This window comes from Salmo trutta, chromosome 3 (assembly GCF_901001165.1).
Source record: "Salmo trutta chromosome 3, fSalTru1.1, whole genome shotgun sequence".
Lineage (NCBI taxonomy): Eukaryota > Metazoa > Chordata > Actinopteri > Salmoniformes > Salmonidae > Salmo > Salmo trutta.
The window spans coordinates 57,376,271-57,404,002 of NC_042959.1; the positions used below are offsets into that span (position 1 = coordinate 57,376,271).

The 27,732-nt window shown below is 41.6% G+C and overlaps 1 protein-coding gene across 1 annotated transcript; it reads right to left on the reverse strand.

Moving 5' to 3' along the window:
• Positions 1–3,516: 3,516 nt before the first annotated feature.
• Positions 3,517–25,892, reverse strand: LOC115180475 (Golgi-associated kinase 1A). The gene is made up of 5 exons (XM_029742593.1): positions 25,452–25,892; positions 11,900–13,384; positions 6,873–6,995; positions 5,360–5,463; positions 3,517–4,978 (listed from the first exon to the last, which is right to left on the reverse strand). Exons 1-5 carry the CDS (start codon positions 25,452–25,454, stop codon positions 4,774–4,776), a joined length of 1,920 nt encoding a protein of 639 aa, XP_029598453.1. The 5' UTR covers positions 25,455–25,892; the 3' UTR covers positions 3,517–4,773.
• Positions 25,893–27,732: the final 1,840 nt, after the last annotated feature.

The following is a 27,732-nucleotide window of genomic DNA, read 5'->3' on the forward strand; positions in this document are numbered from 1 at the left end:
GAGTATTTCTCCTGTCTTATCCGGTGTCCTGTGTGAATTTAAGTATGCTCTCTCTAATTCTCTCTTTCTCTCTTTCTTTCTCTCTCTCGGAGGACCTGAGCCCTAGGACCATGCCTCAGGACTACCTGACATGATGACTCCTTGCTGTCCCCAGTCCACCTGGCCGTGCTGCTGCTCCAGTTTCAACTGTTCTGCCTGCGGCTATGGAACCCTGACCTGTTCACCGGACGTGCTACCTGTCCCAGACCTGCTGTTTTCAACTCTCTAGAGACAGCAGGAGCGGTAGAGATACTCTCAATGATCGGCTATGAAAAGCCAACTGACATTTACTCTTGAGGTGCTGACTTGTTGCACCTTCGACAACTGTGATTATTATTATTTAACCATGCTGGTCATTTATGAACATTTGAACATCTTGGTCATGTTCTGTTATAATCTCCACCCAGCACAGCCAGAAGAGGACTGGCCACCCCTCATAGCCTGGTTCCTGTCTAGGTTTCTTCCTAGGTTTTGGCCTTTCTATGGAGTTTTTCCTAGCCACCGTGCTTCTACACCTGCATTGCTTGCTGTTTGGGGTTTTAGGCTGGGTTTCTGTACAGCACTTTGAGATATCAGCTGATGTAAGAAGGGCTATATAAATACATTTGATTTGATTCCCACCCCAACTCAGCCCCCCACCCCGAAGAAAGCATGCCTCCAACCACTTGATTGAGAGATTCAAGGGACTATCATCATTAAGTATCATAATAGATGGAAAGCATTGAATATTTAAATTAATGCACTTCGAAATGAATGTTGTAACTTTGCCCCAGAAGCATTTAACTGCAGGGCACTCCCACATCATATGAAGGGATGTTCCTACCTAATTTAGGTGACACAGTGAACAGTTGGGAGATGGGGCAAATTGAATTGTAAAATGTTTACTTGGTGTTAAATACAGCCTGTGAACAAATTTAAACTGTATAAATTGATGGTTCGGATTATGGGATGCGAAGGTCATATTTTTCCATATTCTGTTCCAGTTAAAGGGTTGTTAAGATTCAATTAGATCTGTGGACCATACTTTTTTAATGACTAGCTCAGAATATGAGCTTTCCAAAAGTTGTTTATATATTATAAATCAGTCTTTTTGGGAGATTATTTATTTATAAATCCCATTATTGGATGTTTTGCTAGTTGGGTTTCCCAAGGGACACCATAGGCCAGCATAGCTGACCAAAATTATAAATATTATAGAAAAAGAAGTTCCTTGGTAATGTGTATGTATCTCTCACATTTTGGAATGTTCTTAAACCACTACATCGATAAGGGTACGGATTCCACATTTGGACCATTGGGGTAATGCAAAAGGGCATCCTTCAGATTGCAAGGTATTATTGAGGAATATTGAAGTATGAGCATGCCATTGGTTTTCAATTTTACGTCAAATAGAAATTGTGTGAACAATAACAGGACCAAAGCTTAGTTTAAATTTTTTAAGGGATATATCAGTGAAGACCACCTCTTCCAGGGCAATATGAGACACCATATTTATCCCTATACTCAGCCAGGGGCAGAAGAATCATGTCTAAACCAATTAAGGATGGGGCGAAATGCTAGAGCCTGAAAATACAATTTAAAGTTTGTAACGGATAGTCCTCCTACGTCTTCCCTCTTTGTAAATGTATACATTTTATCCGGGATAGTTTACCTTGTCATATATCTTTTAAAAACACACTATGAATTTTATCCCAATAGACAGAAGAAGGAGCCATGGGAAGCATTGAACTATATGAATTCAGTCGTGCCAATATATTCATTTTAACAGTAGATATTCTGCCAGTTAAAGCAACTGGGATATTATTACATCTACTGAGGTCACTTTGAGTTGATTTGAGCATTCTGTTAAAGTTTCTGGTAATGGTTTTATTTAAATATATATAGTCCCAAATATTTTAAATAGGAAATGATTGTGATTCCATAAGTAGAGAGGGAGTCCTCCATCAGGGTCTTGAGAGACAGTTGGGCTGATTTGGTTAGATACATTTTAATTGGATCGCCTTGTTTGCTGCTTCTAGTGACTCTGAACGAAGCAGAGCAGATAGTGCCTTTTATAACTACAGCTGAGGGATTGACATATATTACTTGAATAATTGGAGCCAATTCCCATATGTTCCACAACAGACCATAGATAATACAATTCTATTCAATCAAATGCTTTTTCTGTATCAAGAGATAATACAGCCCAAATAGCTGTTGTTTCTGATTAAGCATCTAAGATACGTAATAGTCGACAGAGGATATCCGAGGATAAACATTTTTTAACAAACCCGCTTTAGTCCGTGTGGATCAATTTGGTAAGTAAGTCTCGAGACAAGACGATAACATTTTGGAAAACAGTTTAATATATGTGTTTATCAAAGATAAGGGGCGATAATGAGAACACTGGGTGGCATCCTATCCTTTTTTTTTATAAAATCTAAATTTGTGCTGTGTTCACATCTCTCCTAAATGAACTCTTGTGAACACCTGTATTAATAATTTCAAGCAATAGTGGACCTGATTCCAAAATGTTAAATAGACCTCAGGAGGAATATCGTCCCCTCCAGGTGATGTTCCTTTATCATGCTAGCCATTGCCCTTTTGAGTTCATTGAGAGAGAATTGGGCTCCCAAATGGCTTCCCCTGTTAAGAGAAGAAGAGTTCTTAATTCTTTTAGAAAGGCTCTATTCAATCAGATCCGCTTTAAGTGACATCCACATAGTGGTTGTTTTGATGGTGTCGGGGGTGGAACTGCGTTGGAGCTGCCACATCCACAATTGGCTCGTGGAATTATACCTAAAGCAAACATTCTCATTTTCTGCATAAAGAAATCCCATGCAGCCTTCAAACACTTGTAAAAAAAAAAGCTGAAATGTAATCTACACCTCGATTAGGATGATAGAAATCTTCCTTATTTAGCTGAATGATTTTTCCATTTGAACGTAATTATTTTTATATAGCCTACAAATTCTGAACTTCTAACTCGAGTGGCGCAGGTGTGCTTCGTGACAATGATCGCAAGAGCAGCTGCTCATTGATTTATGCGGCTGTCTGCTATCACCGGTTAAGGCTTGATCTGATTGAATCTAGGCCTTAGTCTGGTTTGGTGTGGATTTAGAATCAGAAGTGTACAGTTATTTATAGAAGCAGGAGAATCTTTGATTGATTCATTTGGGTTTTGATAGTAATTCCTCTGTTTCAGATTCAATAGTTGCTATATCAGCTAATTGATCATTACTGCATAGTTTGTTGGCCAGTAAACAACTAGGACGATTACCATGGAAGTAATGGTTAAGTCTTACTCGATGGATGGCTATTCTGCTCTCTGTCTTATACCTACCTGATCTGAAAAGAGTGTTTGTTTAGAACGCTCTAACACAGTTAGCAACATTTCCAATTCTGATATCTTCATTCAACCCAGATGCAAATTCAGTTGCATTATTTTTAATAAAACCTTTGGTGGTATCCCATAGAATCTGGGGGTCATTAAACACATTTTTATTGATCATTATACATTTATTTAGTTCAATTTCAAATTGATTACATAAAGTAGGATTTTGTAGTAATTCTTGTGTTTCTTTAAGGAGACTCTGAAATGTAAAGTAGTAAGTGTGGTGGTCAGACAAGCTCATATGTCGAATTTCTAGTTTCTTGATTGAAGAAAATAGAGGTACCTTCAGAAAGTATTCACACCCCTTGACTTTTTCCACATTTTGTTGTGTTACAGCCTGAATTTAAAATTGATTAAATTGAGATTGTGTCACTGGCCTACACACAATACCCCATAATTTCAAAGTGGAATAATGTTTTTAGAATTTTTTACTAATTAATTAAAAATGAAAAGCTGAAATGTCTTGAGTCAATAAGTAGGCTAAATATAACAACATAAATGCAAGCCTAAACAGTCAAATATCCTCATTATTATTAGCAATATGGTCTAAATAACCTTAAACATAGAAAAACATGTTAAATAAGTGAATTGTGTCGAAGCCTATGGGACTGGCCATCTATCCTAAACAGGTTAGCCCATAGGAATGCAATGTGCTGTAGCCCCACAAGGAAGCAACCCCAGTCTGTAGGTCACTTCAATATATTGTCCATTGTTCATGAATTGGCGTGGAGTCATCATTGTCTAAATGTCCTGGAACATAGGCAATAAGTCCAATGTTCAGCAATAATAATAATAATAATAATAGTGTTCTTTTAACCCAATTGAGAGGGTTTCCTCATCGTTGTCTTAGGAGCACAATCTTATAAAAGGTTTGGTATTTTCTTATCGACAAGACTCCTGGATCCAGTTCAGAAGCTATTCATTGATCTAAAATCTTTCATTTTAAGATTACTGCTGAACGCTTATCTCATAAAACAGACATTAAATCAATCGTTAAATCTGCTATTTTTTATTAGAAAAGACAAAACTCACCTCATAAACAAGCAGCGAAGAAGACGCTGCAATTTCAATAACATCAATCATAATAATAATATCAATGCTTGCCTTGAGGGATGTTGACAAGATGTATGGATACAACATGGATGGGAACCACAACCAGCGTGGAACAGGCATACTGTATCTGCAGCCCAAAGAGCACCCTCTTCCCTATATAGTGCACTACCTTTGAATAGGGTGCCATTTGAGACACATCCTGTGTCTTTAGGCTGCCCGGGACCTTGAGGAGGCTTCCACGTCTGTCACAGGCACCCCCTGCCTGGATGAAATGAATGTACTGCTGGGTGCTTTCTGGGCCATTGCATTCACAGATCCCTGTTCAGTCTCAGTCTCTTGTCGTGGATGTGCTGCAGCAGAATCCTCCCTCTCTGCTCAACAGTGTGGATGAGAGGTTTCAGGCCACGTGCCCCCCCTCGGCTCTCCCAGAATTCCTTGTCCATATACAGGGAGCTCAGGAGCATGCTCTCCAAACAGCCAGACTGGAGAACTGATACGGCTCTCTCTGGAAACCTGCCAGAAAAATACAGTAAGACTGTCAAATCCAGACAAATACCAGACAAAGGATATCAAACCCAACTGACTGAGCATATTATGATGATGTGGCCTATTTTAGTTTCATCTACCAACAGTTATACTTCATCTCTGAAGAGTTATGAAGTTATGAAGATCCGCCCACTCGCTTCACTGGATTTAGGAAACACACATTAAGGCTGTGTGATGTGGGGTGGATGTAGGGTTCAACTGAGCTTCTGTACACTAAGGTGCTTCCTAAATGGCACCCAACTCCCTATATAGTGCAATACTTTTGGCCGGAGTTCTGGCAGACTAAGCCTATTTCCATGATTCTGTCTATCCTTGAATAGAGATTGGATTATAGATGTTTGTACTCACTCATCGATGCCCTCTACTAAGCGGAAGTTGAGGTTTTCATGGGGATGATTTGGCCTGCCTGCATTGTCTATAAACACCAGTCTGGTAGGCTCTACTCTCCTCACCTGTAGAAAAAAACATACACAGACACAGTATAGGTTAGCTTAAAGTATCATCAACACTAACTCTATCTCTTTATATATATGCTATCTCAATAAACAGTAATAAAAAAAAAAGCGGTGGGTTGCATGACATTTTTTACATGTGAAAAAGGGGCCCTGGTGAAAAAAGGTTGGGAACTCCTGATTTATAGGATCTTTTCGGTCCTTTCTTTATAAAGAACTTCAGACTCCAGAACAGCTTTCCAAGAGGAAAATCAAGGGTGACTACAAGAAACAAGTAGAAAATGTATTTACTTTCTGAAATCATCAACCATAGCAAATAACTCTTACCGCTTGTTCGCTATGCTGTCATTGATCATTTTGTTGACAGAAATCCAAATGCAGCCAAGTAAGGCCTAAGTGTTGATAGAGATGGTGACAGTTACAGCTTAAGCCTTTGGCATGAGAGCAGGAGCGAGAGGGAGGTGACAGGAGGAGTGGAATGGTGAGAGGAGGAGGGGGGGGGGGGTGATGAGAGGAGGGATGGTGAGGAGGTAGTTACTTGTGTGAGACAGATCCCTGCGGGAATTTTGACTACAGTAAGAGGTGGTTCAGTCATTGTAGGTCAATCACCTGCAGTGAGGGCAAACCACAGCAAGCTAGCGAAAGCAGTAAGATTGCTTCTTTGCCACCTCATTTATTGCATTAAGTCCATTTCTATGAACAAGAATGCTATAAAGTATCATCAACACTAACTCTATCTCTTTGATAGATATTAATATAGTAATTATGAGATGAGATGAAGGCTCGGGAGAATAACTTTAAACTAGATATGACTTTTTTAGACCTCTCACTATATATCAAACTATAAATCAGTGACCAAAGTTTATTGGTCACATACACAGTTTGGCAGGTATTATACTGCACATCAAGAAGATAGACTAAGAATGATATGCACATCACAAGATACACTATATTACAGTGAGCTAGGTCAAGAATCCAGTATATAGATACAAATTCAACTCCTAATCCTTTCTACAACAGCTGAAATAATAAAGCGTAATGTGCTTAATAGAATTATATTTGTCTTTGTCAAGAGCGAGTACCAAGTATCAGCAATGAGTTCAGCAGGTTCAGTGGAAAGAGGGAGTCATTTTTCCCACAGAGCAGTTGTAAAAGAATAATGATCATCTTTGTCCAACATCGGAATTCTCTTTGTTAAGAAGAAAAGGTTGGATAGTAGTAATAATATTAATACATGTAGAGGTCTGTTTACATTGTCCTATTAGATTATTTAGACAAGCCTCCTCCTAAACCTCCTTCAGGCTATTATCTTACATTATGTCCAAGTAAGTAAGTAAGCCTTGTCTGAGCCAGAATGGCCCATACATTATGTCCATATGATGGTTTCTTGGGTGTGATATGATAGTTACCAGGATGTGCACCAGCACTAGATCCTTTGAGTTCCTGCACTTGGTATGTAGCAGGTTCTCCACACATGGTTCTGCTGGGTCAGGCTGGAAACCGCAGCAGTACCGGTCCAGACGATCATTCACCTGCACAGGGGGATGGAAGAACATGGATTAGTTGGGATTGATCATCAACAATGACCTTTCCATAGAATTACATACAGAACTGTGATTTATAGCAGGGGTTCCCAATTGTTTTTACAATTCCTGATTGTATACCGATCTAAAACAACACATAAATCTGTGATTCTTTAGGTTAGAAACAAGCGGTACAACACCCAAGGAAGACACAGCTCTGATGCACATGGGATTATATTTGATTGGTCTCTATGACATTCAGAAGCTGAGCTACGACCTTCTAAAGTCGAAGAGTGAAAGAAATTAGACTATGCGTTGTTTTAGACTGCTTGGGAAGTAATCTTATACAATCTGACTCTGTGGCTGTCAATTGATCTATTCACTTTCTGCTAAATAGAATGTGAATAATTTAATTGAGTGTTCATATAAATTATCATAATAAAACATATTTCATAATGGTCTAGACTTTATTTTCTTCAAAACAACACCATTTTCTTAAGTCCCACACATGAAACAAATTCAAGCTGGTGGTGTATTTAATATATGCTATCTCAATAAACAGTAATAAAAAAAGCAGTGGGTTGCATGATATTTTTTACATGTGAAAAAGGGGCCCTGGTGAAAAAAGGTTGGGAACTCCTGATTTATAGGATCTTTTCGGTCCTTTCTTTATAAAGAACTTCAGACTCCAGAACAGCTTTCCAAGAGGAAAATCAAGGGTGACTACAAGAAACAAGTAGAAAATGTATTTACTTTCTGAAATCATCAACCATAGCAAATAACTCTTACCGCTTGTTCGCTATGCTGTCATTGATCATTTTGTTGACAGAAATCCAAATGCAGCCAAGTAAGGCCTAAGTGTTGATAGAGATGGTGACAGTTACAGCTTAAGCCTTTGGCATGAGAGCAGGAGCGAGAGGGAGGTGACAGGAGGAGTGGAATGGTGAGAGGAGGAGTGGGGGGGTGATGAGAGGAGGGATGGTGAGGAGGTAGTTTCTTGTGTGAGACAGACCCCTGCGGGAATTTTGACTACAGTAAGAGGTGGTTCAGTCATTGTAGGTCAATCACCTGCAGTGAGGGCAAACCACAGCAAGCTAGCGAAAGCAGTAAGATTGCTTCTTTGCCACCTCATTTATTGCATTAAGTCCAATTCTATGAACAAGAATGCTATAGTAAAGCCAAACTTATAAGTGTACTTTAAATTCATATCTCTCCACTTCACCAACTTCAATAATCACTGTTTAAATAAGGAAGCTCTTTTTTCAGAGTTAACACCCATCATTTTACATTTGTTCATGCATGTATGTATTCACCGCAGTAGTTTTTTGTTGTTGCATATTCACACAAAAAAATCCTTAAATATAATGACGCAACATCAATACCTATGGCACCATTCTCTTCCTCATTGTACCGCAGAATAAACCAACTATCAGGGGAGGAAGGGAGCAATGTCATCCTTGTTGTTAAACTGAGAAGTGAAGGCATTGCCACACTTCTCTGAGTGTTACCAAGGTGAGATAAGCCCCCAGGTCTGTCTGGGCCTCTCTGTGGTAAAACTCACACCACACCACTTCGCTTCACTTCTTTAGCGCCTTCAGGAGTTCTCACATCCCTACTACATTTCACCCTTACACTAGAATACACTCATTCACATAGGGACAGAGTACAAGAGTCTCCTGGATACGGTTTCAGTGTTGACATACAGTATTACACCACCACCAAGTCTCTGGGAAACAGGACATGCTATTAAGGTCTATATCACACACAATAACATCACAAGCAAAACAACTAATTCATAGCAATACATCAGTAGCCTTCTTAGCCTACAATGGCAATTCAAAGCATCCAAGGCAATGACCAACAACGAGGACACTTGGCACAAGGTCCTCTGTCTCCTCTGTTCTCCCCAGGCGAAGTGCGTGTGTGACTGTGTCCTTCACACTGTTCCCCTTGCTAATTGGTGTTAGGTTCCACATCAGAGCCATTAGATGTGTTAAATGAGCAGGTAGGAACAAGTGTTACAGGGTCCCAGTCAGCAATTCAACTGAATCAATACAATCAATACAATGCTATTAACAGTGGGCCATGTTACAGGTATTGACTTCTGAAAAGAGACTACTCATGTATTATTCATACAGTGGCTCGCCGCATCGCAAATGGCACTCTATTTCCTATATAGTGCACTACTTTTGATCAGAGTCGGTCAAATCTAGTGCACTATTTAGGAAATAGGGTTCCATTTTGTATTCAGCCACTATTCTCTCTCCCTCCACAGTTCAGTTACCCATTCCATCTCACACAGAAAAGGCAGTCTTTCATTATCTTTATCAGATTTTTCTACAGCTGAGTTGGTTCAGTGGGTGTGTGTTCTATTGAATAGTTTCTATTTTTAATAGAATAGGTAGCATGGATAAAACGCTGTAACAGCCTCCAAAGTGAGAGAATTTAGATTGAACACAATCAAAGAATGTAATTTGTGACTCATCTCTTTTAGAGACATTTTCCAATAGTTTTTGTTTGCTCGGCCTCTTTTCCTTCTCATTGTGAGACATTATTTTCTGAAACAATATGTATTCTGCCCCCAATCTGTATTGGCTAAATAACGATGACTGTTCACCCTGCAGTAACAAAGTAATGGATGGAAAAAGTAAGCCCCATGACATTTTTCTAAATGTTTTGTTTACTATGTGGTGTTCTTCATCCCCATAATTATTCTGCCAGTCATAGACTGGCTGCGGCTACGGAACCCTGACCTGTTCACCGGACGTGCTTGTTGCACCCTCGACAACTACTATGATTATTATTATTTGACCATGCTGGTCATTTACGAACATTTTAACATCTTGACCATGTTCTGTTATAATATCCACCCGGCACAGCCAGAAGAGGACTGGCCACCCCTCATAGCCTGGTTCCTCTCTAGGTTTCTTCCTAGGTTTTTGGCCTTTCTCAGGAGTTTTTCCTAGGGAGTTTTTCCCAGCCACCGTGCTTCTTTCACATGCATTGCTTGCTGTTTGGGGTTTTAGGCTGGGTTTCTGTACAGCACTTTGAGATTTCAGCTGATGTACGAAGGGCTATATAAATAAATTTGATTTGATTTGATTTGATAGACCACCCTTTTCAAAGAGCACCTAATACTAAGTCTCCATGGCCTTGTAGTTTTCACCCATCCGAGCGCACCAGCACACTCTTTATTTCCTCTGGGGGGTTTTTCTAAACAAAGAAATTGACTTTCTTTTGGCTATAGAGACAGACAGCGAGAGGAGCAGCTGCTATCACTTTCCTCTCAGTCCTTCCTAATGTGGACTTAGGCATCCGTGATTGCCGAGCATCACCATGGCAACCCTGACTTTGACTTCACACTGCCAGCGGCCAGTCATTGGGTCTTTAGAGGCCTGATGGAGACCGAGACTGGTGTGTGTGTGTTTGTGTGTATCAAATATTGTACATTGTACTCTGTCTATACCAAACGTACTAACTCTCTCTCACTTGCAATAAACATCATTGGGTTGTTGGCTTCATTGCCACCTCTCATTCCCTAATGGGAGCTTAGATATTCCCCATGCAGTGTTAGACTGACATACTACTCCATTTAGAGTGGCACTGTGGCAGAGCTGGCCTTATCAATCCTGTATTAATTACTTCCTCTCAGGATGTCTCAGCTTTACACACACACACACACACACACACACACACACACACACACAAAACGATTCTCAAGGACCATCAGCCATCATTTATTACACAATAAAGATCTCCAACTTCATTATAAATCACTGGCAGATCATAAATGAGTTTGAAGCTAAATTAGAGACAAACATTGTGTTGATTTTTTATTGAATTGCGCTGATACATTCATCTACTGTAGTAGGGAGAATGATATTGTTCATTCATCTAGTAGGGAGAATGATAATGTTCATTCATCTAGTAGGGAGAATGATAATGACTTATTATGTTGTATGTCTAGTAAGCTGACGGGATGCACTCACTACAATACCCTTCTACCTGTGATCCATGAAAAAACATAATTATCTGATAATCAATTACATTTATCGCTCCAGACAGAGAAAGTCACACTCTTTTCATTGGCCGGCATCTTTTAATCTAAGGCAGTTTAGTGAGTAGAGTTCTTCAGATGATAAGACCTTGGCAATACAATCCAGTGCTCAAATAGGCTCATTATCAAGGACTGCCAGCCTACTATTAGACGAGGTTGGTGGATTTCATCCAGTGAGAATGTTCTTTAATATAAATGCAAAACAAGAACTGCATCCCAACTGGCACACTATTTCCTTTGTAGTGCACTACTTTTGACCAGGGCCCATAGGGCTATAGCCAAAAGTAGTGCACTATATAGGGAATATGGTGCCATTTGGGACAGAACAACGAACCGCTGGCTGCCATGAGTTTTCCCAGTCTGCCTGACCTCATGAGTCATTATCAACTAGGCCCTCCATAGTGACATTAAGTGAATCACTAGGTAACAGTTAGTTTATACAGCGTACTGGAATAACAACTTTACAAAACTTACATCTCTCAAGGTGAGGTGAGATTTCAATCAGAACTCTAGTCTATGCATTATTTCAATAGGTTGTCTTCACATGGTGTGATTGAAAGGATATAGAACGCTATCAGTTTGGATGTGTACGTTTGAGTGGCAGATCAGGATAAAAATGAGTTAAGGTTATGGCTAAGGTTAGGGATACGGTTAGGAATTAAGATCGGGTTAGAATGCCTGACATTAGGAGCCATATAAAATCTAACGGTCACATATCCACTACCTATCAGTTTTTCTGACCTCTTTACTCTAGCCAATGTATTTCTTAAAAGTTCAAATCAGTGCTGTCAATAAGTTAAATAAAAGGGTTTAACAAGTGTGATTGGAGGATACAGTGTTATCAGTTGTTCTATACCTGTAGGAGGAAGTCAAAGAGTGCCAGGCGCCCCCACTCTGCATGGTGAACTCCCACACAGGGGGTCTCGTTGAGGGCCACGCCACTGCCACTGCCACACCTGGCCCTCAGCAGGCTCTGGTACTGGGGCCAGGTGAGAGGGAACGAGTTCTGGTCATTGTCATCATCAGCCAGGTGCTGGATGCCTGGGTCCCACCACACTACGGGTCTGGCTGCCCCTCTGGTGTATTTATAAGGCAGGATGTCACTGTGGAAGGCCCTGAACACCGTGGGCAGACTCCTGTTCAAGCTGAGAACACGGTCTAAATGGAAAGCGAAGACTTCGAACCAGTCGTCTGGACGTTTGATCAGGGCACACAGACCCTGTTGGCAGTGCCCACTATGGTCAGCCAATGGAGCCCCAAGAGAAGGGGGATGATGAGGGGCCCCCAGCCCTACATGGAGGACCTGTCCGTGGGCTGGGACCCTGGCCTTACTGACAACCTCGCTGCCCGAGAGGAACTCCATCTTGTGAATATCGTCCTTGCTGAGCCATGGCACAGAGTCAGTGTGCTCAGTCCTTATTCTCCGTGTGTCAGTGTCTGGAAACTCCCTCTCTCCAGCTGACATCTTACACCAGTGGGCCTCCCTCTCACTCCCTTTCTCTGCTTCTGCTGCTGTTTCCACTGTGGGCCGGGTCTCTTTATGCCCAGACAAAGGCTGTCTGTCACGTTTCCTGAATTCTCTGGGGACCTTTTTCACAGCCTGCTGCTTGGTTAGGTTCTTCCTCCCTGCCTTCCCTGCCTGCCCGGTGTGCCCCTGGTCCTGTCTCTGTTCATCTGGAGCACATTTGTGCTCAGAGTCAGACAGGCCGAGGTCTGAAGTAGAAGGGCGGCTCTGGCTACGAGCTACAGTCTGGGGCACGGCTGGGTGGACGTTCCCTTGTCTGGGAAGAGGTGGTGGCTGGGTGGAGAGCTCTGAACCACTGCAGTTGGTTAGATGGCTTCCATCATGCCTTATTAGCACAGCATTGACTGTCAATGGCTGGATATTATGTTGTTTGTCTCTACTAGAACTTGGCGGCATCTCTTTCTTCTCTTTCCTTTTGGAGGTAATGCCCTTAGTTTTACGATTCTTCTTGTAGTTGCTGTGAGTTCTCTCATCTGTCATGCTAGCTGCTCCCCCATCCAGTTTGGGCTGGTCCTTCACCAGGTGATGCTTGGAGGACTCTTTGACTTTGTCACTCTGCTTCCAACCTCCACTGTGACCGTTGAGGGCTAGAGGAAGATGGTGGTGGTGAGGGGCCAATGTGGCCTTTTCCCTGGGTCTAGCCCTCGCTCTATACCCTCCGGCTCCAGCAGAGCTCAGGCCTCGTGAGGGCAGCCTGCGTGTCTCAGAGGGGGGGAAGGGGAGGGTGTTGATCACCACCACAGACAGGGTAAAGAGGAGGAGGAAGGCCCACACTGCCCACCTCTTGCAGCAGATCTTGGACCACACTCTCAAGGCCTGCATGCATGGGAAACAGGAAACAAAGAGAAAGTTAGGTCTGTAGTTGGGAGCAAACCACCAAAAAGCCATGATTATAATGGAGCAGAGCTATAAATAAAATGTATTTACTCTCTAAACTGTACGGTCGCTGGTCGGCCACTTGAACTGAACAGCTCAGATTCCAGTGTGTGTTTACAGAAGAGGAAACTTAAATCTCTCAGAGGTTGAGAAATGCAAATATCAGTACACAGACTGAAGCGCGAGGGTAAACAAAAAAATTAAACAACCTGTGTTTAAAAAAAACATTGATTTGTTAAGTTATTCTGTTAAAACACTAAGGAGAGAGAGAGAAAGAGAGAAAGAGAGAAAGAGAGAGTTGATCCACATGTATCCCGTCTGCAATGCACACAACTGTAAATAAAGCCTTTTTCAGCCATAGTTGGGCTTTCTTCTGCTTATACTGTAGGAAAGTTACAGTTACTGAGCTAAGACAAATACGATGGCACACACATAGATATTGTAGCATTCCCTTCTGCACGCCAGACCATCCAGAATGTGCTGACAGATAGTGCATGCCAAATGGTATATAGTGCACTCCTTTTGACCAAGGCCCATAGGGAATAGGGTGCCATTTGGGACACAGACAGATTCTGGATGGCTTACTTCTACTGCAGCCTTTGTGATGATTAATTACTTTTCTGTGGCATAGGCCTAAATACAAACCGGTCCCATTCCATAAAGTCTCCATCGCATATAGAGTATGTATGCCATAGAGATATATCCATTCAGATGGATCTCCATGGAATATGCTCTCAATGTTATTCAAACCTATGGTAAATCCAGAGGCAGTTATTTATTTGAATCATATATCAATGAAAGGATTAGGCTATGGTATAGAGCTATAGAGGCTATGGTATAGAGCTATAGAGGCTATGGTATAGAGCTATAGAGGCTATGGTATAGAGCTATAGAGGCTATGGTATAGAGCTATAGAGGCTATGGTATAGAGCTATAGAGGCTATGGTATAGAGCTATAGAGGCTATGGTATAGAGCTATAGAGGCTATGGTATAGAGCTATAGAGGCGATGGTATAGAGCTATAGAGCCTATGGTATAGGGCTATATAGGCTATGGTATAGAGCTATAGAGGCTATGGTATAAAGCTATAGAGGTTATGGTATAAAGCTATAGAGGTTATGGTATAGGGCTATAGAGGCTATGGTATAGAGCTATAGAGGCTATGGTATAGGGCTATAGAGGCTATGGTATAGAGCTATAGAGGCTATGGTATAAAGCTATAGAGGCTATGGTATAAAGCTACAGAGGCTATGGTATAGAGCTAAATAGGCTATGGTATAGAGCTATAGAGCCATGACTACATGGAACTCTTCCACCTCAGTTAACCCAAGCAATAAAATCAGATTAAAAAATCACCCATAAAAACAACACCTCACGGCACAACGCTGACTTTGAACACACACACACACACACACACACACACACACACACATTATTCTCAGTAATATAATATAGTATTGTAAATTTGTAATTGAGTGATGTATATGATGTTTTGTATGATGTAATGTTTCATTTCTGTTCGGACCCTAGGAAGAGTAGCTGTTGCCTTGGCAACAGCTAATGGGGATCCTAATAAAATAATAAAGACTAAATATTATGGTTCCATTCGATCTTCACATACAGTGGAAGTAGGAAGTTTACATACACTTAGGTTGGAGTCATTAAAACTCGTTTTTCAACCACTCCACAAATTTCTTGTTTACAAACTATAGTTTTGGCAGTTGGTTAGGACATTCATTTTTCCAACAATTGTTTACAGACTGATTATTTCACTTATAATTCACTGTATCAGTATGTATGTATTTCAGCGAGCAAGCCTTTCTAATCGACCTGGCCCGGGTATCCTGGAAGGATATTGACCTCATCCCGTCAGTAGAGGATGCCTGGTTATTAAAAAAGCCTTCCTCACCATCTTAAATTTAGAACCAGGAACAGATATAGCCCTTGGTTCTCTCCAGACCTGACTGCCCTTAAATACAAGTAAAACTAAAGGTATGCTCTTCAACCGATCGCTGCCCGCACCTGCCCGCCCGTCCAGCATCACTTTTCTGGACAGTTACTTAGAATATGTGGTCAACTACAAATACCTAGGTGTCTGGTTAGACTGTGAGCTCTCCTTCCAGACTCAGATGAAACATCTCCAATCCAAAGTTAAATCTAGAATTGGCTTTCTATTTCGCAACAAAGCATCCTTCACTCATGCTGCCAAACATACCCTCGTAAAACTGACCATCCTACCGATCCTCGACTTCGGCGATGTCATTTACAAAATAGCCTCCAATATCCTACTCAATAAACTGGATGCAGTCTATCACAGTGCCATCCGTTTTGTCACCAAAGCCCCATATACTACCCACCACTGCGACCTGTACGCTCTCGTTGGCTGGCCCTCACTTCATACTCGTCGCCAAACCCACTGGCTCCAGGTCATCTACAAGACCCTGCTAGGTAAAGTCCCCCCTTATCTCAGCTCACTGGTCACCGTAGCAGCACCCACCTGTATCACGCGCTCCAGCAGGTATATCTCTCTGGTCACCCCCAAAGCCAATTCCTCCTTTGGCCGTCTCTCCTTCCAGTTCTCTGCTGCCAATTACTGGAACGAACTACAAACATCTCTGAAACTGGAAACACTTATCTCCCTCACTAGCTTTAAGCACCAGCTGTCAGAGCAGCTCACAGATCTCTGCACCTGTACACAGCCCATCTCTAATTTAGCCCAAACAACTACCTCTTGCACCTTTGCACCCCATTATTTCTATTTCTACTTTGCTCTTTCTTCCACTACAAATCTACCATTCCAGTGTTTTACTTGCTATATTGTATTTACTTTGCCACCATGGCCTTTTTTGCCTTTACCTCCCTTATCTCACCTCATTTGCTCACATTGTATATAGACATATTTTTCTACTGTATTATTGACTGTATGTTTGTTTTACTCCATGTGTAACTCTGTGTTGTTGTATGTGTTGAACTGCTTTGCTTTATCTTGGCCAGGTCGCAATTGTAAATGAGAACTTGTTCTCAACTTGCCTACCTGGTTAAATAAAGGTGAAATATACATTTTTTAAAATAAAAGTATCACAATTCCAGTGGGTCAGAAGTTTACATACACTAAGTTGACTGTGCCTTTAATCAGCTTGGAAAATTCCAGAAAATAATGTCATGGCTTTAGAAGCTTCTGATACGCTAATTGGCATCATTTGAGTCAATTGGAGTTGTACCTGTGGATGTATTTCAAGGCCTACCTTCAAACTGAGTGCCTCTTTGCTTGACATCATGGGAAAATGAAAAGGAATCAGCCAAGACCTAAGAAAAAATTGTAGACCTCCACAAGTCTGGTTCATCCTTGGGAGCAATTTCCAAACGCCTGAATGTACCACGTTCATCTGTACAAAGAATAGTACGCAAGTATAAACACCATGGGACCGCGCATCCGTCATACCGCTCAGGATGAACGCACTTTGATGCGAAAAGTGCAAATCAATCCCAGAACAACAGCAAAGGACCTTGTTAAGATGCTGGAGGAAACGGGTACAAAAGTATCTATATCCACAGTAAAACGAGTCCTATATCGACATAACCTGAAAGGCCGCTCAGCAAGGAAGAAGCCACTGCTCCAAAACCGGCATTAAAAAATCCAGACTACAGTTTGCAACTGCACATGGGGACAAAAATCTTACTTTTTGGAGAAATGTCCTCTGGTCTGATGAAACAAAAATAGAACTGTTTGGCCATAATGACCATCGTTATGTTTGGAGAAAAAGGGGGAGGCTTGCAAGCCAAAGAACACCATCCCAACCGTGAAGCACGGGGGTGGCTGCATCATGTTGTGGGGGTGCTTTGCTGCAGGAGGGACTGGTGTACTTCACAAAATAGATGGCATCATGAGGCAGGAAAATTATGTGGATATATTGAAGAAACATCTCAAGACATCAGTCAGGAAGTTAAAGCTTGGTTGCAAATGGGTCTTCCAAATGGACAATGACCCCAAGCATACTTCCAAAGTTGTGGCAAAATGGCTTAAGGACAACAAAGTCAAGATATTGGAGTGGCCATCACAAAGCCCTGACCTCAATCCTATAGAAAATTTGCTACCAAATACTAATTGAGTGTATGTAAACTTCTGACCCACTGGGAATGTGATGAAAGAAATAAAAGCTGAAATAAATAATTCTCTCTACTATTATTCTGACATTTCACATTCTTAAAATAAAGTGGTGATCCTAACTGACCTAAGACAGGGAATTCTTACTAGGATTAAATGTCAGGAATTATTAAAAACTGAGTTTAAATGTATTTGGCTAAGGTGTATGTAAACTTCCGACGTCAACTGTACATACAGTATGATTATGAATATAACTTAGCTTCTTCCATGTTTTTGTTTCTAATCTTTTCTATTTTGTCTGAGTTACATTTAGATTAATATTTGAATATTCTCCTCTTTAACCAAGCCGCTCTCTGAGTGACAGCCAGGAACTGCCATCAAGGATCAGCTGTACTGGCCCACAATGCAACTCTGTTTATATAACCAATAGTAGGGGAAAGCAGTCATCTCTCAGAAAGACAACCTAAATCAGCTGTCCCTCTGCCTGCCTCTCTCCTGTCCTCTCTTCCTCCCTCTCTCCTCTCTTTCTCTCTGAGGGAATTCAACGGAAGGAATGTTCCAAACCCATGAGATCCTTTCCCAGTCGGTGGCTGACGACAGTTTTACAGCTTTCCCATACCCCACCTGTGAATGGATTTCATTATGCTCTTCTGAAAGAATGTCATGCCAGTAGTTCTGACTGAGTCAGGGGTCCTGATGGGCTTTTAGATGTCCGTGGAGATCCCTGTCTGAATAAGATCTACTACTTACCCAGCTGACTCATAGGACACAAATACATCAACACCTAACCCCCAGGCAGATGTGTAGATCTGAGATAGTTGGATAGGTAGAATATAGTATACCACCAGAATATGGTGGTGGCTCCATCTTGCCCTCTGATAGGCCAGGTGAAATTCCCACCATATTGCTTGCACCTATCCAATCCTCTCATATCTAAAGAAGTGTCCATAGGGTGTATCTCTAGGGATTAATTTGCATAAGATATGTCCTGCACCTATACTGTACTGTAAATTGTAATAAACTCCTGAGCAGCAGAGATATTCTTTGGCGGTGGGTGGATAAAGCTGAAGTTTCACTATGCCAAGGTCCAACACCCTCACTCCAGTGACGCACTGCACCAGCCTCCACCTGGCAAAGCCAGAAGGCTCACTCACACTCACTGATGAAACCTGCTCTCCAAGAACACATTATACCCGTTCCAACATTCTGGAATTTTGTGGAAGTGACACAGATGCACCCTGTCTTGAGCCTATCTAAATCCTGCACAAAAGTAGTACACTATATAGGGAATAGGGTGTCATTTAAGATGTACACAGGGTCTATTTTCTTGTGGGTTTTGTGCCACGGGCAGGTGAAGCTCAAAAGGCACCTTATTCCTATTTAGTGCACTACGGCCCTGGTCAAAAGTATCGCACTATCTAAGGAATAGGTTGCCATTCGGGATGTAAGCCAAGTGTCGGCTCAGATTGTTTTCCCAGTGGTTTGACCAACCGGTTCTAATTAGTGGTCAGGCATGTAGCACCTTGTGTGTCTGTGTGACTGTGTGTCTGTGTGACTGTGTGTCTGTGTGACTGTGTGTCTGTGTGACTGTGTGTCTGTGTGACTGTGTGTCTGTGTGTCTGTGTGACTGTGTGTCTGTGTGACTGTGTGTCTGTGTGACTGTGTGTCTGTGTGACTGTGTCAACATGAAGACATCGTGTTGATTTTTTGTGGCTTTAGCACTTCTCTATAGTAGACATGCACAGCAAGGGGGTATGATACACAGCTCAACACCAAACCACAGCTCAAAAAAACAACAAGACAAATGCCTTGGTGTCACGTTTGATAGGAATTTTAATAATCACAAAAACAAAATAGTTTGAAATTGACAAAGTCATTGTTGTATTGCATGGCTGCAGATGAATGGTTTTCAGCTCACATTCTATATGATCTGTTACATGGCCACACAACACATTTTAGCACCTATGTAACACGAAGAACACTAGATGAATACAGGAAGTATACAGTAGCTTAACTTTATTGAGTGGAGTCATCCTCGTCAATTACCTTTCTTGCAGTGATCTTTACCAATATTTGTTCAGCATTTGTCTGTGTTCCACGTCAGTCTAATGCCAGCTATGACAACCGCGAGGCTGGAATCCTAATAGGCTATAGCCTCCCACTCGTTTCAGCAGGCCAGGTGTCTGATGCCGTTACCTTCTAATCCATTCTTTTTACATCTCTTCTCCTTTAGTAGACGGAACGCTCGAGGACAGGTTTGCAGGAATGCTGAGACATGCAACAAAAATGCTTTACAGGATTCAAAGAAGATTAGGAAAAAATCTGTCTCATTATTTTCTGTGTTTAGCGGAGAGGGGGAGGAGGAGAAAGAGGAAAGGAAGGGTGGAAGAGAGAAAGGTGGAAGTAGGGATAGAGAGTGGGAGGGGAGAGAGAGAAAAAGGGAGAGAGAAAGGGAGAGGGTGAATACTGTAGATGAATAGCATTAATATTACACAGCAAATAGCATCTAAAAAGAGCTCCTGAAGTAGCCTTGTTCAGTGGGAGGACAACAGACTGGCTTGGTGGTCAGGCTTTAGGGACTGTCACAGTCATATTCTGGAAAAGCACTGGGCTGCAGCTCTATTAGCATAACCACGTACACTAGCATGTGGATGGAGGCTCTCTCTCTCTTTCCTGCTGATACATTGTAGTTAATCACCCGTTGAGAATGAAACTCCTGCATGGCAGAACAAAGGAGTAAATTCTCTCGCCATTCTACCATGGCAAAACAGATACACTGTGACTACACACAGAATATTATTCAGTTAATGGGCATGTATGAATTGTATGTGTGAAATTGTGTAAAACCATATCTATTTGCATGAGTGCACATGTGTGTCTGTCTGTCTGTATGGGCACAGGAGGTTTAGGGGGTATTGACATTTTCTAACATGAAATTAATTGCTTCTATGTTCATGTAGAGTATTCTTGTGTGCATTAAATAGATGTTCTAGTCAAAAAGAGGGAATAATTACTGTCTCACATGACCATTCAGTCCCAGCGCTGAGGCAACTTTGAAAGAGAAAAATAAGCGAGAACCTCCCTTTCAATAAACCGCATACAACAAAAAGGCTAACAAAGAATGCAATAAATCCACTGACTGCTTTGGAAAACCACACAGAACATCACAACAAACAATTCTGCTGTAGTGTTGACTGGTGAGTGGTGAGGGAGAACAAAGTCCATCATCTGACAGTAATATGACATGATGGCATAGAAAAGGCAGCATGAGATCTCTCCACTGATATCAGACAGGGGAAGACCTTAATTGAATCCGTCACCACATCTCTGCTGCCAGAGAGATCCCACTGACCGGAAGTGTTATGGAGCAAAACATTATCGCAAGATGGCTATACTGAAAGGAAAGGAACAAACTGTGGTTGGTTGAACACAGGTTCATGAGGGAGAGTGGGAGAGAGAGGAAGTGGTGTTTTGAAAGTGTACTAGAGTGGAAGCAGTAATGCACATGACGCTCTAGGCTGGATTAAAGTAGTCTTACTGGTAACACACACACACGTACACACACAAAACACACACACACTTACATGCACGCACACACATTCAAACACTCTCTCTCGCTCTCTCTAGATTTATAGCAATGCTGAGTTCCAAGTGACCTTGACAATACCTGATGATGCATATTTCACTGCAACGACCCCATCCCATGGGAAAAGAAACCTGCTCGTCCCATAGACTGAAATGTAAACTGCTGCTCGTCATTCTCCTCCCCAGTCAGCATCAGCAATATCCTCCTTCCACTGGTCTCTTACTATACCACAGAGAGCCATTCTCATAATGGGCTAGTCATAGGTCTATATTCTGCTTTATACCCCGGGACCTGGGAGAAAGAGTGGTGAGATAGGGGCCCAAACAGAACAATAGTGCTTTTATTCTCCTCTTTAACCGAGCCTCTCTCTGAGTGACAGCCAGACTGATACAGGTGTGCTTCTCCGCTGCACACAGAGAGACCTTCAGTGTAATGACTTGATGATGTTAATCTACAAAGGGAACTCTGCAGGTGTGTGAGAGAAAGAGAGGACAGATAGAGTGAGAGAGTGAAAGAGAGATGGGGAGATAGAGAGGGGAAGAGGAGAAGTGGGGCAACCATCTGCTGCTTATCCTGTCCTATGAGTGCGTGTTTGTGTATGTGTGCCTGTGTTTGTGTGTGTATGTGTGCCTGTGTGTATGTGTGTGTGCGTGCCTGTGTGTATACGTGTCTGTGTGCATGTGTGTGTGTGCGCCTGTGTGTATGCGTGTACATGATCAGCAACGCCTCTTTGTTATGGCAGAGGCGTCAGTACTCAGTAAAGGAGTGTGACAACAGCCGATCTGCTGCAGTCAATGATTCACAGTGTGAGACTGAAGAAGTCAGCCTAGGCTAGTGCTAGTGCTGGTTATATCAAGTAAACACAGACACCAAAGAGACAAATAGAGACCACTACACATATTCTACACACACACACATACACACAACCTCCCGAGCAGCGAGCAGAGCGGGCCTGCCTGGAGAGATAGGTGGGGACAGCTCTGAATCACTGTCAAGATCCTGTTATCACAGTAGTCAAATCACTGCAGGTTTTCTGAATGACAGAGGAAAACATCCTTAAGTGTGACAGGCAAACTGTATGTGCAGCACTGTATGGATGGATGTGTGAGATACAGGAGAGTCATGATCTAAACATTCCCCAAGGCTATACTGCCACTGTGTCCGAGGAAAATCTACAAGGTAAAGCCTACAAGACAAAAGGATCAGTGTAGCCTACAGTGAGGTCATCAGTCAGTTACTTGTCAAGATATACCCAAAGAACAATGGCAATTTTAACAGGTCACTTTTGTGCACTAAATGTCAAATATTTCAGTTATTCAAATGATGTATGAGAGCAGCATGTCTGAGTGTGATGTTGAATTACAGATTAATATCACCCACCTGCAGCATAAACTGCTTAAGGTCAATTGACTATCCTGTGGCAGTGTGGCTAGCTGCTGATAACATTGTATTCTATGCATGTAAATGAATACTGACAACTGACTTCCCATGGGGCACACTGTTGATGCATTTAGCCGGCTGAATACATTTGTGATTTATTACACACACACACACTCACACAGACGTTAATCAGCAGCCTTAATAGTAGTCAGTGAGGCGCTGTTCTCTGCAGTACACTTTATAGGCCCCATGCCAGACCCTGCCTGCACAGTGATAAATAATGGGACCGACTTGAGAGCATGTTTGCCTTTTCAATTGTTGCAAGTTGAAATCATAATCTAAACCTTTCACAAAAAAAGCCTAGTCTAAACAATTTGATTTAGTTGTCATGCTTCCACCAAATCACGCATGTTAGTAAATTAAGGAATGATTCCTAGTGATATATGTTATAAACTCCGGGCCTTAGTTACAGCTATGAAAAACATGAATCCCCTGAGAAAGAATGTTCTAACCATATGGCTGCAGTGTGTGAGCACATTTAAGAAGGTCTGCTTTTAATCTGACACACCATGGCAAGAGAGGAACCTCAGAAGAAGGATGTTAGAAAGAAGGATGACATTTTTGGTGCAAAATTGGCCCAGAATAAGCAACATTACATTCTTTCATCGTCGTAATGCAAAAACACAAGACAAAAGCTTGATTTACCAAGCAAAATCACCACTATTTGGTGATAGAAACCTCCTGCCAGACCTCCCCTCCTGCAAATGTATTTTCTATGTGGATTACTGAGATTATAAGCAATCTACAACCCATCAGCGTTTTTCCTGGTCCCCAGTTGGAACAACCTGTTTTTTTCATCAATAAACACACTCTGGAAACCTCAGTACCACACACAGTCCTGCAGCCACATCCCCGGACTTATCTAACCACCAACCTTTTACCAGGAGCCATCTTTCCCCTAATGCTCTCTGGGACTGGGAGATGTAAAGACGCTCCAAACCCATCAGGCCTCATAAAACAGGAGCTTATAGCCAGAGCTCAGAGCTGTTATGACATGTTCCTTTCTTCCTAGTGAATATGTCAGCTCACTAGGTAGAATTCCTGCACAGTGCACACTGAAACCTATGAAAGTGTATACGTGTATAGGTTGCACTGATCGCACACAAACATTCAAGCACACGCGCACACACACACACACACACACACACACACACACACACACACACACACACTAAAACCCAGATGAAAAGTGTGAGTTAAAAAAGTTCAGACGCCAGTGTTTGGATGGTAATTTTGCCTACTTCACGCAGTCCTACTAGACCATATAAAGAGATCCACAGGTAGGACTACTGTAGAACCTGTTCAGGACTAATATGAAACTGTATTTGACTCCAGTCTTTTCATCACAATTCAATCATTTTAAGTACTTAACCTTATCTTTAGTCTATGTCATAAGGGAAACCTAATGTTAAGTGTTAAGAGGGCGTTGTTTTGTCACCCTGAACTGGTGTGGTGTGGAGTGCTGTCCTGCTAACAGATTTACTTGGAAGCTAATATTACATGGGTAATTCATAATGCATTGAAGCAACAAGCATTCCATCCTGTCTGAGACAGGAACCATGGGATTATTTGGACTGCTCTGCTTCGAGACCCGATAATGCCTGGAATATGGTATTTGACATCGGTTGTCCTTCCCTTTAAGCGCACAAAGTTACGGCGCTGCTTTCACTTTCAAAGCAAACCCAGGAACTGAAATCCCAGCTGAGAATACAACCATGGATGGACGGCACTCACAGTGCCCTGTGTCTAACCAATATACTGTGGGGTTTGAGTTTTTGTGTGTGCCTGAGTACAGCAGTGAATTCCAATGGGGCCCCTTGAATGACTTGAGGCAGACTTGAGGTTGAGGGTGTAGTCAGTGCATGATTGTGTTTGAAGAGAAAAGATGCCTCTCTCTACCTCACTTGAGCTGGCTGAGCACAGAAACATTGCATGCAGATGGAGCTGATCACTATTCAAATAGTCTAGGGTGCTAAACCCTTTTTTTGTTGTTGCCAGGAGTGAAGTAGTGCTCCTCAAAATATAAAAAGAACACAATAACTAACAGGTTGTAAAATCCATGACACAATACTCCTTATGCTTCATTTAAGGTCCAATAGATGAGAAGTTGGAGTTATTCTTGGATTCCATGGAGCTGTTCAAACCAGGGTCTCCTGTCTACATGTATGGAATCAATTAAGAAAATATGAGACTGCAGGGGCTGGCTGGTGGAACTGGGAGACTTGATTCCTGATCACCCAGTTGAAAGAGTGTTTTGACTAAAACTTTTTTTTAACTTTCTGTAAGAGGGTTGACTATCAACTTGAATATTTGTAAGGCATGAACATATAATGTTCTTTCAGATTAATATCATACATTCTCATGCTCTCTCAACATGCAAGATAATCAGAATATTAACGTGTATTACTTCTAGTCTCTCCACTCATTCTACTGATACTCTTACCATAAGTAATGACACTTCACACGTTTCTCTGATCAGGAGTCAATGCCCAACAGACAGAATGGATAGTGGAAGTCAGCTCTTGGTGCTGATGTGTCAACATATGAACAATAACAAATGCTCTGAGCTGACCACTTTTTTGCTTATTTTCCTTCAGACTAAATAGGATTACAATTCCGTATCACATGAAATAAAGGCACACATCATTTCGGCGATAGTGTAGCCTACAGATAGAATTGATTTAGCTTTTTTTAGCCAAACAGTTTGGAAGTTCGCTATTCTGCAGCTTTATCGAGAACAGCATAAACATAATTGCAGCAAGACTATGCAAATTCAGCACTTTCACGCGGATGCATAGCCAAAACAAAAGTTTGAAATTGTGCTATCGGGCAGCAAAAGGAGAATTCTGATTTAAGGAAACATGAACCACACTTACCATCGTTTTCCCCACCCGGGTGCATTCCACAAGGAACGTTTACAGCCTTTATTATAGTGCAAACACGTCCGGTGACACCATGTAGATATGGTTACACAAACGTTATTGAAGACTGGACAGCATTGGTTCTGAAGATGCAGCGTGCATAAAGTCTCCAGCTCCTCCACAATGCTTTTTCCATATACTATCACTTTTGAATTGAGCTATGTTTCATCTCCATCTATAGGCTACATTGCGGTTGTCATTATTGTAGGGTACCTTGGCATTAATAAAGGTAACAATAAATCTCGCAAATTACAATACTTAAGTAGGCTACAGTACGTTTCAGTGGCTTCAAACTTTTGTGGTACCCTACTTCTCCAGAAGAAATTCCCAAACTACAGTTTTGCTTTAGCGCAAAGTGGAGCAAAGGCATATCAAAATCAGCCCTCACTCCCGAGGGACCCGTGCGTTTTGGAAAGTTTATTTCACAGTAAAAGTCCTCTTTCTGGGACTAGATGGGTATTTGGTAGACTCTAGGAATGCGCTGTAATTTGAGAGCAGTCGGCCTGCCCGCGCAGCGCTTGCGTGGTCTTGCTGTCCATACATTGGATACAGGCGCCTTGCAATTGCAGAGCACGTTTTTAAATGACTCATGAAGCCTAATTTAAATAACGACACGCACATAGCCTTGATGGATGAGAGCAATAAATGATAAGAACCAGAAACATAAAAACTAATTAATGTTGCTTTTTATCCACTTTGAAATGTGCTTGAATTGTTAAGTACTAGGCTCACTATCCATCCCCTGGCAAAGGAGTCCCAGGGGACAGATCTAACAGATACCCCTTACCAATTAGGTATATAATCTTAACTAATAACACATAGAGCTATTTTTTGGGACAAATATTAGGCCTAGTCTTGGACTAAAAAACATGCTCAATGGATAGACCTAATCTCCATTGAAAGTGATTTTTAGTCTAGCACTAGGCTTGATCTGTGTCTGGGAAACTGGCCCATAGGGTTCTATCCTCTTCAGAGATGAAGAACAAACTGTTACATTTCTCTGAAGATGAGGTGCTTTTCAACCATGAACGGATTCAAAGACAACGGGACAAAGGACGTCAATTCTTGGTTTACTAATAAATCTGTATGGTCAAGGACTGCCTCCTTCTGGTAGCTACTGACCTAGGGCACATTGAATTGCAGTCAAAAACGGATAAAAAAGGAAAATGCATCCCAATTCTCCACCCTTCTGAAGGGGAAAGTACAAGTGCATGCAATTGTGGAGAATCAGAACACATACCCAAAGGCTACAGGGGGAAGTAGGCTAGGTAAGGTAAAGAAGAGGGAGGAAACAGATTTAACTAGCTGGAGATGATAACATCATGGGTAATGTTCCGTTTATTGTTAATATGGAACATTCAACCAACAAAAAAATGACTGCATGACAAGGATTTGCTGATATAGTACATCAGACGAGAAACATGCAAGATCTCTGAGGGAGATGATCACATAACCGGTAATGCCATGCCATCCAGCAAAATATGTAATAAAGAGATTGTAGTCATTTCAGGTGTTTACCATGCTACCTTCAACCTTCATTCAACCTCCTGATCTACAGTACTGTATAGCTGATGACTTAGTGCAAACGGCGATCATTTTTGCTCAGCAGTTCATTATGCAATTAATACTTTTATTTTACTTTAAAGACCAATTGAGCATTTGAAGTCAATGAATCTCTTAAAAATTGTCTCATTCGTCTGTTTGGGATGAGCCTAAAGCAGCGAACAAGATCTTATAATGCATTACTGACCCTCAAGTGTATCTTCTCACTGAAAACACTCAAACAAACACATGGAATGGAGATCCTTTAAACAGGTTAAGATACATTATTATGTTTGTATAATTTCAGCCAGTGGTTTTGAAAGTACCCCGAAATACCCTGAAAATGTTGCACAATTGTATACAATTGTATCCATTTTGTATGATATGATACCTCTTGCAAAATGTTTTTTTTTTATTCTCCTGCAATGAATATGATATATTACAAATTCCAATTTGTACAATATGTTATGCATTTGTAAGTGCTTAAAGAGGCAGTGCAGTCAAAACGTGATTTTCCGTTTTTCAGTATGAGGTCAAAACAACCCTGTTCAGGTGGGAGGGAGTGTTTGGCCCACAGCAGGACATCACAATCTGATCTGATTATTTTGATCAATGACCAGTCAACTTTTATTAGCATATGTATCATACTACTTTGAATTGTAAGCGGGGTAGGCTCTAGTCTAGAGTCTAGATG